Source organism: Hyalella azteca, unplaced genomic scaffold (genome assembly GCF_000764305.2).
Source record: "Hyalella azteca isolate HAZT.00-mixed unplaced genomic scaffold, Hazt_2.0.2 contig15109, whole genome shotgun sequence".
In the NCBI taxonomy this organism is placed as follows: domain Eukaryota; kingdom Metazoa; phylum Arthropoda; class Malacostraca; order Amphipoda; family Hyalellidae; genus Hyalella; species Hyalella azteca.
This window is the reverse complement of record NW_025944972.1, coordinates 43,399-58,615: the sequence shown is the minus strand read 5'-3', so window position 1 is coordinate 58,615 and position 15,217 is coordinate 43,399. Positions and strand designations below refer to the sequence as shown.

Sequence of the window (15,217 nt, the reverse complement as noted above, 5' to 3'; positions counted from 1 at the left end):
TTAATGAAGTGTATCTCTGTGGAACGTTTCACGAGTTTCTATTATAGTGAGGAATGTTTACAGATTAATCGGTTGACGTTTAATTGCAGCGCAGACAAAATTTCACGAGTTTTTGACGCAAATCACCGCGTTATAGACAGCAATTTATTTCTTCAGACCGGGAATTTCTTGAGATAAGGTAATAAAATAGATAGGCGGAAGCCTGTCAGTCTAACAAAATTTACCGGAGGCCTGAGGATTGCTGGCTTTGCTTCCTTGTTTCATAATATTTTTTATTCGGTTGCTTTACATGTTTGTACACGATAATTTTTCCAGTACATCATTTTGTTTAGGCCACCCTCTGAATTCAACGAGAACATTATAATAAAGATCGTATTTTTTATTCCAAGTTTATTTTAATTCCATGTCGGTACGGTAATTTTAAATTTTATTTGTAAACGTATCTACGACTTTTTGTTTAGGAGTTATTTGAAAGCGGTTCTTCTACGGTATTAACGTAGCCGGTTGCTCATTTCGTTTTTGAAGCGGGCACGTTATTCGTCAATTCACAATTTAGAAGTTTTTGGCCTCGTGGACGAAACTAAACGTTGGTCCTAAATACATTCCATATATTTTTGTCTTGGTTCATTATTGGACTTGTTTCTCACGACTTTCGTTAATTTCTAGCTAAAATTATTGTATTACATTGTGGTATTACTATCCAAAATTAAGTTATTTGCAGTTTCATTAAAAACTTCCTCATTTTCAAATTATAATTAGATTTACGAATTTAAAAATTAAATTTATATTTTTGATCAGATCTCCTTCTTCAAGTTTACCAATGCCTCGCGACTGTTTGCGCTTCAATTAATTTCGTAGAATTATTCCAAGTTATTGAAATTCGGTTCTTACGCCCCACTCTTTCTTGTCGTCAATTAGTAATTGAAGTTGTAATTGTTACTCAATTCAGCTTTATTCTTTAGGTCCACGCACGAGACGTCTCCGAGTGATGAATCATCATAGAAGTTTTGGTGAGTAAGTAACCAACGCTAACATTTCAGGTTGAGTGTGAACTTTGTACATAATGTTAGAATAAAAAAAATTACCATGATTGTGATATTTTTTAGTATGCATCATAAAAATTATGGAAGCTAACACTTCTCTTAATTACTACCTTTCCAACTATCACACATCAAGTAAATTTTGCTATCTGTGCAGACGAAATTAAATATTTAGTGGCACACTTGATACTTAATTTCCATATTTTCAACGTTTTAATGTATATATTTTTTCTTAATAATCGTATATGATCGAATCGAATATCAATGAACGCATGCACATCTTCTAAACTTCCCATAAAAAATTAAATTTGGAAAAAAACAGCGTAAGTTTTAATTTTATTTGGGACACTCAATATTTTAGAATCATTGCCATTGTTTCAGATATGAACATTTCTGAGTGAAAATTTCAGTTTTAAACTCAAACACAGCCATTCTCATTTAAAAGTTATTGTTAATTTAAATTTTGTTATTTTTTTGTTTTCACCTAATAATCAATCAGAGCCAGAATTTCTGTTCTTTATCGAAAACTTTCTTCGTGATAGAAATTGTTTCGACATCAGAGTCCCACTCGTAAGCAGCATACCGACTGATAGCTGATAGTGCTTACTTTATGCCTTAGGTTCTGTAATTACGTCGTTGCAACGTAGATCATCCAAGAACACCTTCACAAAGTTAAGCTAATGTATATTAATGGATATGACTTAAATTAAGAGGGATATCAACTTCCAGCCACAACCATCAGGTAGCAATCTCATTATGGTTACATTATTTGTCACTAATTTGGCACGTAAATACCTAGATTGGTTTTGTATACATTGATTTCAATTACCTCGCTACGTGTAAGCACGGCAGTCATTTAATTGGTTTTATATACAGACTGCACATAGTTCTCAGTTGTCTGACTACGCGTGAGCGCGGGAGTCGCATTGTTGGTTTTGTTTTCAGTCTGGCCACTGTTGTAAGGACGGGAGTCACTTCGTATGAGATGTAAACAGACTTGACATTATTCACAGTTAACTGGCTACGAGTTGAGTTCATGTTCACACTGTACTCACTCTCCTCATTAACCTAGCAGCGTGTAACAGGATGGAAATAACTGTTTTTTACTTAACTCATCACACTTCCATTGTTCACGGGACTATAGCATCTTCATTACTGAGAGCATATTTGATAATTTAGTCAGTGTTGCAACGATGAGGTATGACCAGGATGTATTGTGACTATATATATCTGGGCATCTAATTTCGACTCACGAATGTCAAATATATTGTGATTCTGTGAGCTTCTAATGATTCAAATAAAGAACTTAACTCTGTCGAAAGGCCTTTTAATTATAGGGATATTCGTGAAGCCAACATTTCGAAACACCTCGGATTTCAGTTCAATGATGCTCGAAAAATTATTGTTTCCTCTAACGGCGGAAAAATTCTTAGAATTGCATAAAAATGCGTGATTTGATCTAAAAAAATGCGTGATTTGATATTTTCGGTAAGCAAGGTTTCGGTAAGCAAGTCAAACACAATCAAACTTGATTGCGTTAAACTCAGAAAATGATATGCAGTATTTCTTATAATTTTTGCGTAAATTATACTAGTTTTATTTGACTGAGATTGAAGATTCAAGATGAGATTGAAGTAAGCAAATTAATAATGCGAAATATGATTAATTACAACGATCAGAATCTCTTTATAGTGAGCATCTCACACCGAGGTAAATGTGCCGTCTCATAAGAGGTTACATGAGCACACTTCTTTATCGAGCGGAAGTCGTTCACATACGTCCCCTTACAATACACGCGATGTACAGATAAGTGATCTCTCATTTTATCTCTATCAGAAATTACTGCGTACTTGGTAACGAGTTCGCTCACCTCGTTAGCGAAAGTTCAACTTTCACTGTTTGCATCAATACATAAAACGGTCTCTTCAGGCTGTGAATTCAAGCCAAGAAATAATAACTAAGTAAATAAGAAATTAATAAATATTCTGAGGCCATGCGACGGATTTTTTATTGCGGATATTTAAATTTATTTTAGAAGCCAGGAAATTTCCCTATTTGTAGTAAGGAATGTAGTGAGAATGTCATTAGATAATCTAGTGCATAAATAATTCTAGAAAAAAAAACGCAATTTTCTGAATGATTTTTCTCATTCTTTTTAGCGCATTTTCTCATTTATGAAAGAAACACTATTGTGCTCGCTAAGTCCGTCCGTTCGTCTGTCCGTCCGTGACTCCACGTTTTCGTCGACAAGAAAATGCGCTCTCTGTCACTCACTGCAGTGAGTACTGAGTTATATTTTTTAGTGTGAAGCCAAAATTTTAAATGTGTTTTCATATTAATGTTTGCATCCTCCTTGTTTCAATAAAGACAATTTGTATTCATCGAAATGCCGTGTCGTGTTTAGCGCGTTCGACAGCTTATATAAGAAGGGGTTGACGATTATATCGCCAGTGTTGATGATTTTTTGCCATCATTCATAGATTTATTTATACGTGAACTGATGAATTAATAATAGAATTAATTTAGGGCTGACGTGGCAGTACCCATTTTTATAAAATAAAGTAAAATAGCAATTTATCAATACAATAGATTGATAAATACAATTATTTTTAATTAGTGAGTAAACAATTTTGAACGTACCTTATAACTGCTCACCTTGAAGCTCCCGGACCTGAGGAGGATGAAACCGGCGCGCCGGTTGTCGATGTCGGCGGCGGTTGAAATCGCTGCGTCGGTACGCGGGTTTTTTTACCCGTCGATTAATTCTTCATTTTTATCTGACGATTAATTTGTCACTCTTTTTCAGGCGGGATGAATTCTTTTGAGATGATTTCACCAACGCAGTGGTCAACGGTTGAGCATTTGATCGACTCTGTTGTGATCGTTGCCATTCCAGTATTCCTTTTACAGTGCACCGTGGATCTTCTTAGAAGTATTGAAATTAAATCTAAACTGAAGATCGTCGAGGCTTCGTTGTTTGTTCCTGTGCGCTCTATCTCTATCTTGTCAGCATTGTTCGAAAATAACAGTGAATTTTGGCTTTTGAGGAATTTTTCACAACTAACTGTCACATCACATGAAGATAACTTTATCGCTGAATAAAACTTACTATTGTACGTTGAAATCAGAACAAATGCTTTGCGATCATCCACAGTTATGAACACCATTAAATGTAAAAGGTATCAACTTTGATATTCATACTTGGGTCGTACATTTGCACTTTGATTTTTACATATCATGAATCGTTGCAGCGATGGAGTCGAGTGACACGAATTCGATGGAGGTATTAATGACACGCTCTCCAAACACTGTAACCACGCCGGCCAGAGCTGAACTGAGGCAACGATGCTATGGTCATAGCGAGCAAACCAAAGACTGAGAGGAAGAACCAAATAAAAAATACAAGAAATAATCGAAGGAAGGCCAGGAAGAAAAGCCGGTGCCTGCGGGTTGGTATCTTTCTACCTGCGCTCTCGTGGGAACGCGCCTCGCAGCCGGGCTCCTTCCTTCTTGAGCTGAGGATGCGGAGCTTTTGAAAGATGTTTTTGAGAGAGCGTGTCATTGCGTTCCATCAGCAAAATATACTTGGAAAATAGCTTGAGAATATCGTCAAATAATACTAAAAAAGTCGTATTATATCTTGGTCTAATTCCGGTTGAATTTTTCTTAACATTTGATAACTCATGAGTGTGTGGAGCGTTTTTAAAAATCATTAATTAGTTCAGCATCTTCAAAAGCTACATCATATGGGCGTGTAATCGGTTGAATTATTATATTTAATTATAATCTTGTGCTATTATCCGTTGTATTATTGTCCTCTATTATCAGTGGTATTATCTTGTACATTATCTATCTGATCTTGTATTGTCATCAGTTTTATTATTATCTGATGCCGAAAGTTGCAGCCTCTTCCAGGTGGTGTGCTGATAACATAACATAAAATAAAATAACGTAATAGTGATGTCGCGCTAAGGAGTAGGCCTGATGTGGCCTATCGCCGATACTTTTCCTTTTCGTGCCTTGTTCACAGAAGATCTAAACTCGTGTCATTTGACCGGATCTTTTCATGACTGGCGATGGTTTGAAGTAGCTACTAGACTTCCACCGGGTTCTATATGGTGCTAGGCATTTCAAGTCTGAACATATATTTTTCCATAGCTTTATCTAGTCTGGTCTGTTCTTGAACGCGTTCATACTTGGAGCGCCAACGATGTCATCGGGGAGGCTGTTCCACATGTCGGTGATTCGAAGCGAGAAGAAATTTTGTCGCATGGTGAAGTTGCAGCGCAGTTTTTTTAGTTTATAGCCGTGGCCCCTGGTGTTGGTTGGTTCTTGTTTCAAAATCTAGTAACCCTTCGCCAGTTCGGGGACTTAGATGAACCGACGATGACAAAATTCAGAAATGTATTCTTATTATCTGATTATCTACTTACTTTTTTGTTAAATATAGGAATAATGCACCATCATTTAATTAAGCTGTAACAATTGTTTTTAACAATCGGTTTCCACCACAAACCTAATTTTTTAACATCAGGTAGATTTCGTTGTTCGCCTCCGGCCGAGAGTCAGAGGATTTTATAAATTTTAAATGTTGAAGTTTCGGAAGTTCGGCTTGACAATATTTAGCCTGGCTATTTTTTTTAAAGCTTTAGTTTTTTATTCCACCTTCTCATCATTTCCAGAACAGTTCGGAACATCATTTCCTCAAAAACCCAGAATTAGCTGATAAATAGATGACTCTGTACAACTTTTCCATCAGAATATGGATGTGGTCCATATGTGGTAATTCAAGTCTTTTTATTTTATTTTCATCGTATGGTTTGCAAATCATTAATAAGTTATTTTTAAAGCATGATAGCAATCATTACATTAATAAGTTATTTATAGAGCATGATAGCAGCAAAAAAGTTCTTTTTTCAAATTGAATATCACATTATTTTATTTGGAAATGCATCAGTCCTAGGCTGAGCGAAGGCTTGCATCCAAGCCATTCCAAAAAATCTTCCAAACGTACAAACAACGACGTTTAGGACTAATCATTCAACATTTTAGAATCTCAGTTGAGGGAGTGTAATGCAAGGTTCAGCAATTGGTTAACCCAGGGACGGATGGAAAGACAAGATTGACCAGATTTTTATTGGAAATGATTTAGGATGGGCAATTATACGCTACTGGTTACAAGAACATCTTAGACCAGAGGCACGAATTTCCGACTGCAGGGGCTAGTGACATAGAGGGTCTGATATTCACATGCATTCGGGGACAACTCTTATGAGGAATTTACAAGGTTCCATGAATTTCAACGGGTTATACAAAGGATGCATTAATACGGCGCTGATATATCATATCGTTGGTGATACAATCGAATTATCCTGGTGAGGAAGCCTTAGAAGGATATATTGTGATCAGACGTGTTGAAGGATTGAAAATTGCGTCTTGTGTATAGACGCATCAAATCAACAGTCGTCCCTAGCATACAGCCACGCCGATAATACAATGGTATGTAGAGAATCATAAGTAATCAGTAGAGTAGTAATTAATAATAATAATAATAATATGCTAGTGCCTCAGACTACTTTTAAAAGAGAGCTCCTAACCGTAAGACAAAAGCAGTTACAATAAAAAGCTGAGTTCAGTTTTGACAGTACGAGTAAGAGATCAGAGATTAAATTAAACTGAGCACGACTATTGATCCATTCTCGCCAAAATAAAATACTGAACGAAATGGCATCCGTAAGTACGAGACAGGACATGTAGAGAACTCGATCACTTATCAGACCAAAACAGGTAATTGGTTGTGGGTTGTTGGCTTCAATGTCTAATGAGTAATATTGAGTATTAAGATGGATTTGGAAACGTAATGAGTGAAACATAAGTTACACGAGGTATTCATAGCAATATCTTGATTAATACATCGATTATGAGCTGCAATGAGTTATTTAGTAATTTACATATAGTACTTACTATTATTACGTTCTAAGCTTACATTCCACACTTGTCATGAAATGTTCAATGATTTTGTATTATTAATGTCCCAACATCGCTGCTAATGTCTCCAAACACGAATAAGAGAGAGAGACGTTGCGATCAATGATATTAGGTCTACTATTTTTTTTTGATGAATTGTTCCTGATTTTTTACCGCGAATTGTTCCTGCAAGAAGAAATGTGGTAGACGTGGCCTCCAATTAGGGATAAGGGCTGGAAGGTAAAAAAATAAACATACAATTATTTCTTTACAGCAATACAACACGAAAGAGACAAACGTCTAAGAAGAAAAATTAAGAGGGATAACCTATAGATAACTTAGTACCAAGAGCTTAGACGTGGCGAACATTCCGCATAAGGGAAAAAAACAGAACATTTATTAGGAGAGAGACTCGATAAATTAAAGGACAGAATGTGAACATGTTAAAACGAAATATGAAAGCTCAGACGAAAGTTCACTATATGAAATTGTTAAATCATTTGAGTCTTATGGAGACGAAACTACGCACTCGACTGAACAAGTGACAGCTTTGTATAGACGAATAGAAATAATAGATAGTCACTACGAGCGCTTAATAGCTATAGACATACAAAAGCTTTATACACGATAGCAACTAAACTGGGATCTGTCTATGTCAGTAGAAATCAATTAAATTTAAGTGATCATGAGTTGTAAAATACAGTAATGGCTATTACACTATCCATTAATGTTACAGTCTTAAATGTTTCATATCATTTTCATAGGTTCATCGAGACGAGTGCTGGGAAAGTAAACCTTAAGAGAGACTAGAATATAGAGGCCAACGAGACCCTCAGAGCAGCACCGTTTCAAAACCGCAGCTATACGAGACTGAATATAACAAATTTACTTATGCTAAATACCTCGAATACTTTTTCTTCCGTCAGGAAATAAATACAACATGTAAACATTTACCGTAATTAAGAATAACATAGTCAATGAGTTACCGATAGAAATTGTAAGGATTAAAGGATTAGTCCGAAACGAAGATCATGGAGCGTGCGGGCATCAGACATACGGAGCGTTGCCGTTGTCGTCCCGAGGGTTGTTGCTCATCAGCGCAGATTTGGGCAGAGGTATTCGAGTGCTGCCTGATGAAGGAGAGCCTTTGTCATCGGGATCAAGATTCTTTGGCGTACCAAAAGACGAAGGCGAGTCCGGAGGTTGATAATTAAATGGTGACACGACGGCAGACTGCGGTGTTCTGAGGACACCGGCGGAAGCTCCATCCTCTTCACCATCCATGGTGGTGAATGACAGACCTCTGCCGTCACCAAGCGGGGCTGAGCTTCGTCCTTTTGGTGTGGACGCTCCGCTTCTGTCCACGGGGGTGCTCACTTCCGAGGGAGGTGAGCTCTTTGAATCGCGGCCCCGGAATCTAGAAAGTTTCAGACCCAGACGAGTTTTCGATTTTCCAGAGTCTGCTCGTTCCGAGTCCGATCGAGAATCCCCGCCAACTGTTAATTTTTCATACGTCGAGCTCCTTAATAAAGGCGGAGGAGAATCTAAGGCTGGGGTTTTATTTTTCGATTTGGAAATCCAGATTTTACCATCATTTTCCCTGGGTTTAGCTGTTGCTTGCGCTTTTTCTACTTTCTTCCACAAATTAGCTATTCTACTTGTTACGTCTTTCTTAACGGGTTTGCCACTTTTGGGATCTTTGTTCCACTCAGCCATGTCGTTGACTGTGGGAGGTCGCACATTACGCGTCAGGCTATAAGACTTCGAATGCTCGCTTCCATGTGACCCGTCTTGACTGGAGGGTCGAGATAAGGGCCTCATGCTTACTGCAGGACTCGGTTGTATCATGTCGCGCCTAAATTTTGGCTTGGCAGCAGACTTGGACTGAACTTCTTCGTCCTGATCATCTTTAGTGAATGTGTTTTGCCTCTTGAGGCCAAAAGCTGTGGCATGAGCTTGAGGTGGCTGACGAGTTTTAGGGGTTGCGCCCATGCGAGGGCTGGAGCCAGCGCTGGACGCTGGAGACGAACTGCTGCTGCTGCCACCCACTCGACCAACTTTCTGTCGCAGAGCCGACGCCCGAGTAGCGCGCGGTAACTTCGGGGAGCCAGGTTGAACTAGCGCTTGTGGCGGTGGCTGGTTTGAAACTTGTTTTGGTTGAACCGCAGGAAGAAACTTTTGTGTGGCTGTTAAGTTCTGAGTTCGCGGGGTTGGTTTGAAAGCTGTTGCGGGTGTTGGGACGGCACGAGTGTTGGCAGATCCTGCTTGCTGTTGCTGCGTGGGACGTACTGTGGCTAAAGCTTTGCTGACACCAGGATAAAGGGCTTTTCGCTTTCCACGAATGCCTTTGCCAGCAGCTTCATCTTCGTCTCCATCAGCGTGATGCTCTTCTCCAGGCTTAACGATACGGGGTCTCGAAGGCAGAGCTGGGCTCGTGGGAGAATTAACATCGAATGTGTTATCGTCTTCGTCACTCGATATGAGACTCAGCGTCTCGATGTCTAACATATTTTCTTGTGATAAGCCATGCATTAAATCAGCAGTGTTGGCCTCTCGATTTTCGTTGAGCGTACAAATCACAATATTTGCATCTTGGCTCAGCGCCTCAAGTTGTTCTGAGGTCAGGTCAAGCTCCGCACCATCTCTAAAATCTATCATACCATCTTCTTGGCATTGAAAAGGATCTACACTGCTCTCAATTGTGCGAGTTTGATACCTGGCGGGATTGTTTTGCCGCTTTTCTCGTAGTGATCGCCTCTGCGAGGGAGGGCAAGGAGGGTTCTCTACTGTTGGTGTAGTCGGGGAGTCCATGTCGACGCCTTCGCCATTAGCAGGGACACGTGGTTGGTAGCGTTCACTGTGCTCGGATCTTCGGTCATTCGGAGTCGGTCCACTCCCAGGAGCAGATGCGCCCCCAGCCTTTCTGGAATCGCCCATACTTGAGGTCTGGACGGTTTGTCTCTCTGTTTTTGTGAAGGTCCGAAATCTGTCGTTGTGAACTGCTTTCCTCAACATGCTCGGAGTAATTTGTGGTGAATGCCTTGCTTTATGTAAGGGAGAATCTTGAGGTAAATCCGGAATGTCATGAGGAATATCGTCCACTGCTAATTCAGTGTCAGTAGCTGGGTCATGATGTCCTAAAGTATCTTTATCAAGTTCAGTAACTTCTTGGCAAGTTGACGTCTCATCGCCGGCAGTAAGAGTAACACTGCTCATTTGTTGTCTCGCTTCCTTGCTGAAGAGTCGGGCAAGCTGATGAGCGGGAGCTTCGATGGCAGCCATCGCTTCTGATGGAATAGAAGAATTGAGGCTGGGAGGGCTGTGACGAGGATCAGCCACTTCACTCGTGATGGAGGCGACGCTGATCATAGAGCTCTCCATGTCATCCGCCTCCATAAACGCAGGAGGCACGACGTTCTCGAGATTACTGTGACAGGAGCTGGCCAAACTACTAGAGCCATTTGTTCCGTTAACGTCGGACATTTCTTGTTCGCCCAGAGCTCGACGAACCATCGTAGGAATGTGGCGAGTGTGTCGACATTCCATTACTCTTTTCTGGTGTCCACGCTGGTTATTTTCATCGTTCAAACTGGTTGACAAGGACAAGACAGATTCCATTGCAGAAGGCGCAACAACATCTTCTAACAACGCGTCAGAATTTATGTTCTGAGATATAATTGAAGCGTCGTCACTGCTGCGCGCCTCTATAGCCTGGATCTCGACAGCTTGAGCGACTCTAATGGCTTCTGTTGCGACGATCATCGAATCCGTCATAGATACGTCAGAACAAACTCCGTGGCCGTTGGCAATGGTTCTGCTCAGGGACACACGGGCGTCGTCACTTGACGATTGCAGACGATCTTCTGGTGATGATTTAGAAGAGCCAGATCTAGGCACAACCTCGGCAATGGGGGCTGTAATTGCTTCAGAGTTAGGTTCAGCCATTTCAGTTATATCGTCGATTATGCTGGATTCATTTTCATATGCTTTGGCGATAGGTGCTGAAGAGCTGAGCTGACTCTTCTCAGTCTGTTCCAAATCGGTTCTCAATTTGGAACTTTCCGCTTCATTGGGAAATACGGCCCCATTTGTATAGGTGGCGTTTGTAGGAGCAGCGGGAGCAAGTCGCAGCCGCTGCATAGGGACGCTGGGGATGTTGGAGCGGCCTGGAGAACGGCCAGGCGATCGACCAGGAGAGTGAGCCAGGCCGGGGATGCGGGAGCCAGATTTACCACGCTTGTTTCCCCGGCCTACATTACCTCGCGACGTCCGCTGTTCACTGCGAGGCATGCCCTGGTTAATGCAATGTTGAAGCAGCGCCTGTTCGCTGGGTGTAGTTTCCTCGGGATAAGACTCAACCGAAAGCGAACTCAGTGAAGAGTTACGAGAGAAACAGCAGGGTGTGTCCTCAACTCCAAAGTTTCGAGGCGCATTAGCATCAGACTGACCGCGCTTGGCTACTCTTGAGGTCTCACCATTCACGCCTTCAATGGAACTCAGAGATGATCTTCTTGATAGAACCGCAGGAGTGTCTTCCACATTAAAGGGCCGTGGCACTTCTTCAGAGCTCACGTTGGACTGCATCGCCAAAACCTGTTGATTTGTGCGACGCTGCGAAGCATCCGCAAGTCGGCTGGTCAATTGGCCTCCATCATCATCACAGGACAAGGAGCTGAGCGAATCACAACGCGAGAGATTGGCAGGGGTCCCTTCAGTTGCGTATCGCTGCACACGTTCAGTACGGCCAGAGCTGGCCTGATTTTTCCGGTGATCCTCTTGCTCGCACGAATCGACAGTGAGATCGCTGAGCGATGTGGCGTTGGAACAGCCAATCGGAGTTCCCTCAACGGCTCCCCAGTTCTTGACCTCCTCGCCGTTGTAGTCCTTCATTGCCGAGTCGTTAACGAGCGGCTTGATCTGAGAAGTGTTCACAGGACGCTCTGATGGAATGAGTTTGAAGGCAGGAGACACCCTGGCTATAGGAACAGGGCGATGCCGAGGCGATGCGTGAGGCGACGAGCCTGTTGAACCTTTCCTAGGCAGAGCCGAGGGCATGCCTGGGGCAGACGCACTCGAGGGAGAGAGAGGGAGACCCGAGGGCAGCTTGCTGGGTTGCGAGCTGCGAGGAATCCCGTAGTTGTAGCGGGGAGAAGGTGGCTTCCCTTTTATCGACTTCAGCTGTAAATGGAAATGTGTTTTAGGTTTCTTGTACGATAAAATTTTGTTCGAATTTTTTACGAGATTTCTGACAGGGCGAAATAATAGCCACTTGCGTAAACCTGTATCCGAACGATGAGTGCATCTCATATAGGTCATGTTATAAATATGAAATATTCACTTTCTGAGCTAAGAAATAAATTATTCGAGAACTATACACATTTTACAAAGAAATTCTATTTATCGATCCAGGTTTAAATAAAAATAACATAGCCTGTTCAGGAAATTTTTCATTACTACACAACAAAAAGCAACACAAAATTTAAATTTTTCTTCCAAATTACTAGTTACCCAGTTAAATTCAGCACTATTTTGAACTTGGTTAGTATGAGTGTATTAGAACCAGGAAAATTATAAGTACCTTATAAGTACCTTCGGCATGGCGGCCTGGATGCATCTATTGAGCATGCCTTCAGCGTCAGAGAGTTAAAATGAGCGTGTTAGAAGCAGAAAAATTATAATTACCTTTGGCATGGCGGCCTGAATGCATCTATTGAGCATGCCTTCAGCGTCAGAGGAGTCGGTGCTGTCCCCTTGCAGGAGCAGCCCATGGGAGGGACCGAAGGGCCGACGCCCAGCGCCTCTAACGCCTCCAGAACTACGCACCTCCAGGCTCATGTTAGACAAGTCGGACATGCTGCCCGCCTGCACAATATTATTATAGTTAACTTCATACCTCCAGGCTCATGTTAGACAAGTCGGACATGCTGCCCGCCTGCACAATATTATTATTGTATACTTCATACTGCGCCATGTATAGTTTGTAGTTATGTCCCATTCACGTCGGTTGCCGGGGAAATATACGACATAGATTTATAGTTACAAGCTTCATACATTTCTCAGTTGATTTGAAGGACATGGAAAAGAAGTCGCCTTTCTATAACAATCAAACGCGTTTTTAATTGTAATGAGTGCTAATAGGTCAATAGCAACAGAGTTTCATGTTTTTTTTTTTTATTATGCTATGAATACTATTGCAAATATTGTGGGTTCCTCTATAACAAACCATTCGTCGTCATTTATCATTCTGCCATAATCTGATGATAAAACATTATCTCCCCACACTCCAGAACATATACTGACTTTCTAAAACACACACGCAGAAATACTGTACACGAGGCGAACACTGAACCCTGCCTCGCGCTTCCGTCATTCCCCGAACAGTAACAAATATTACGACATGCACCGAAAATATCACGACATGCAGAAGGCCCCGACGTCTAACATATGCGGCGTGAATCTCAATTTCCGAACACAATTTAATATATTTTTATCCACTCACTATGCGCGTCAGCTCCCGCAGCGCATTTCGCAGGCATTTTACATATAGCGATATATTATATAATACAATATATATTATATTATAATATATATAATATATATATTACCACTCGGCATTTTATATATAGTCAAGTACAACAAGACGATGATTTAAAATAATCAAGAGAGCATCAACATCACTCGTGCATAATTGCACTGGAAACTTCACTGCGCAATCTATGTAAATTTATTCCTGTTTATAGCAATAAAAGACGTAGAATCCAAGTATGCTAAGTGTAGACAAGTCGATGGTGAAGCAAGCGTACCTGAGACAAAGCTGCTGGCGTGTCTTCGGTGCAGTAGGAGTGCAGTGTGTCGCCGGCCACGCTTTCGTTCTGTCGGCACAGTAACATCTTAAACTATAAGCCAAGCTAGAGCAACTCTACATTTCATCTAGAACATCTTTGTAATATAAAAAATGTATTACTTATCAAGAAAATGATTACTGATAATTAACATCTTATTTATTTTTAATAACAATTGTTTTTGTACGATTTTTATAAGTACCATCAGAGCGACGTATATGAGGGAGTCACTATAAGCACCAGGTTGAAATTGAATACATGAATATAAACTGTTTTTACCACATTGGTTGCTACATTTGACTGAAAAATTCATTTTGTCGAAAAAATTTTACAAGAAGCCATGTTTGTAATTAGCCTTTAATGTGCATGGCAACTCTCCGACTCAATTATAATAATGCAATTACAAAATTTGAATTGAGTAAGAAAACTCTTCTTAAATATTTGTAATTCACATTTTTTATAAACGTTCAAAGGTACATTAAAATAACATAACAAACCTGTTGTCCCAGGTTGAGGGTGGTCGTAGTAACTTGCAAGTTGACAGTGTTGATGGGGATGTTGGAGACCCTGCTCACTCCCCAGGACTCATCCCCACTGCCACTAAGCCTGGGGGGAGGGGGTGGTGGAGGGATGGGGATGGGAGGTGCCCCGAGGGGAGTGCGAGGGGACTTGACGAAGGAGGAGCTGCGGCTGACCGCGCGCACCGGAGTCTTCGCGTCGCTCGAGCGTCTGTATGCAGACAAGCACTTCTTCAGTATAAAAACATTTTTAATCAAATACCACCTTGGATAAAATATATAGAAATAATACCTCCTTGGAAAAAATATGTAGAAATATAGAAAAATATATAGAAAAAATACCTCCTTGGAAAAAGTATGTAGAAACATAGAAAAATATATAGAAAAAAATACCTCCTTGGAAAAATATATAGAAATGTTCAGCCCTTGGAATAGGTGCCTTCTTGGAAAATATCTCGGCTGAATTGATATTAATTACGGAAAAAATGAAAACTAAACACGAGTTTTGAGGTTTCTTCATTACGGGAACGTATGCGAATGTTCAATCATGGCATAGTAACATAATATTTGATATATACATAATATTTACTATGTAATTTAATATTTATATAAACTTAATAATATTTAAATATCCGCGTTTAAATACAGCGGATCGTCTTGTAGTGTAAGCAAGCATTAGCAATGATACTTTGAAAAATAGTTCGATTAAAAATATTATAGGCTCAAAGCATACGAAATCAGCTATGGTTCCAGCACATGACCAACAAATTACATGACAAATTGCATCGCCCATATTAAGGTTCAATATAATAGTCCGCTAAACTAAAGAGAAAAAAATAAGAGATATTAA

At 40.5% G+C, this 15,217-nt stretch overlaps 2 protein-coding genes and 1 long non-coding RNA gene across 4 annotated transcripts in view; 1 reads left to right on the top strand and 2 right to left on the bottom strand.

The window, feature by feature from the left end:
- The window catches only part of LOC108682648, a 34,125-nt gene extending 29,738 nt beyond the window's left edge, over window positions 1–4,387 (bottom strand). The window contains exon 1 of the mRNA XM_047884289.1: window positions 3,696–4,387. The gene's annotated coding sequence lies outside the window, so the exon portion shown is untranslated. The remainder of the gene's footprint in view (window positions 1–3,695) is intronic.
- Window positions 1–4,789, top strand: part of LOC125179111 — a 32,149-nt gene extending 27,360 nt beyond the window's left edge. Inside the window, exons 2-3 of one of the 2 annotated variants that reach the window (XR_007157147.1) lie at window positions 963–1,010; window positions 4,292–4,789. This is a non-coding gene — a long non-coding RNA (uncharacterized LOC125179111). Of the gene's footprint in view, window positions 1–962; window positions 1,011–3,846; window positions 4,019–4,291 lie in introns of those variants that run through there. The other variant, XR_007157148.1, reaches the window with a different exon arrangement.
- Window positions 4,790–6,162: 1,373 nt separating this feature from the next.
- LOC108682645 (adenomatous polyposis coli homolog) overlaps window positions 6,163–15,217 on the bottom strand; it is a gene marked incomplete at its 5' end in the record, with an annotated part of 52,197 nt that continues 43,142 nt past the window's right edge. Inside the window, 5 exons of the mRNA XM_018171849.2 lie at window positions 6,163–12,185; window positions 12,690–12,830; window positions 12,901–12,939; window positions 13,811–13,879; window positions 14,347–14,598. Coding sequence (XP_018027338.2) covers window positions 8,055–12,185; window positions 12,690–12,830; window positions 12,901–12,939; window positions 13,811–13,879; window positions 14,347–14,598 — 4,632 coding nt within the window. The remainder of the gene's footprint in view (window positions 12,186–12,689; window positions 12,831–12,900; window positions 12,940–13,810; window positions 13,880–14,346; window positions 14,599–15,217) is intronic.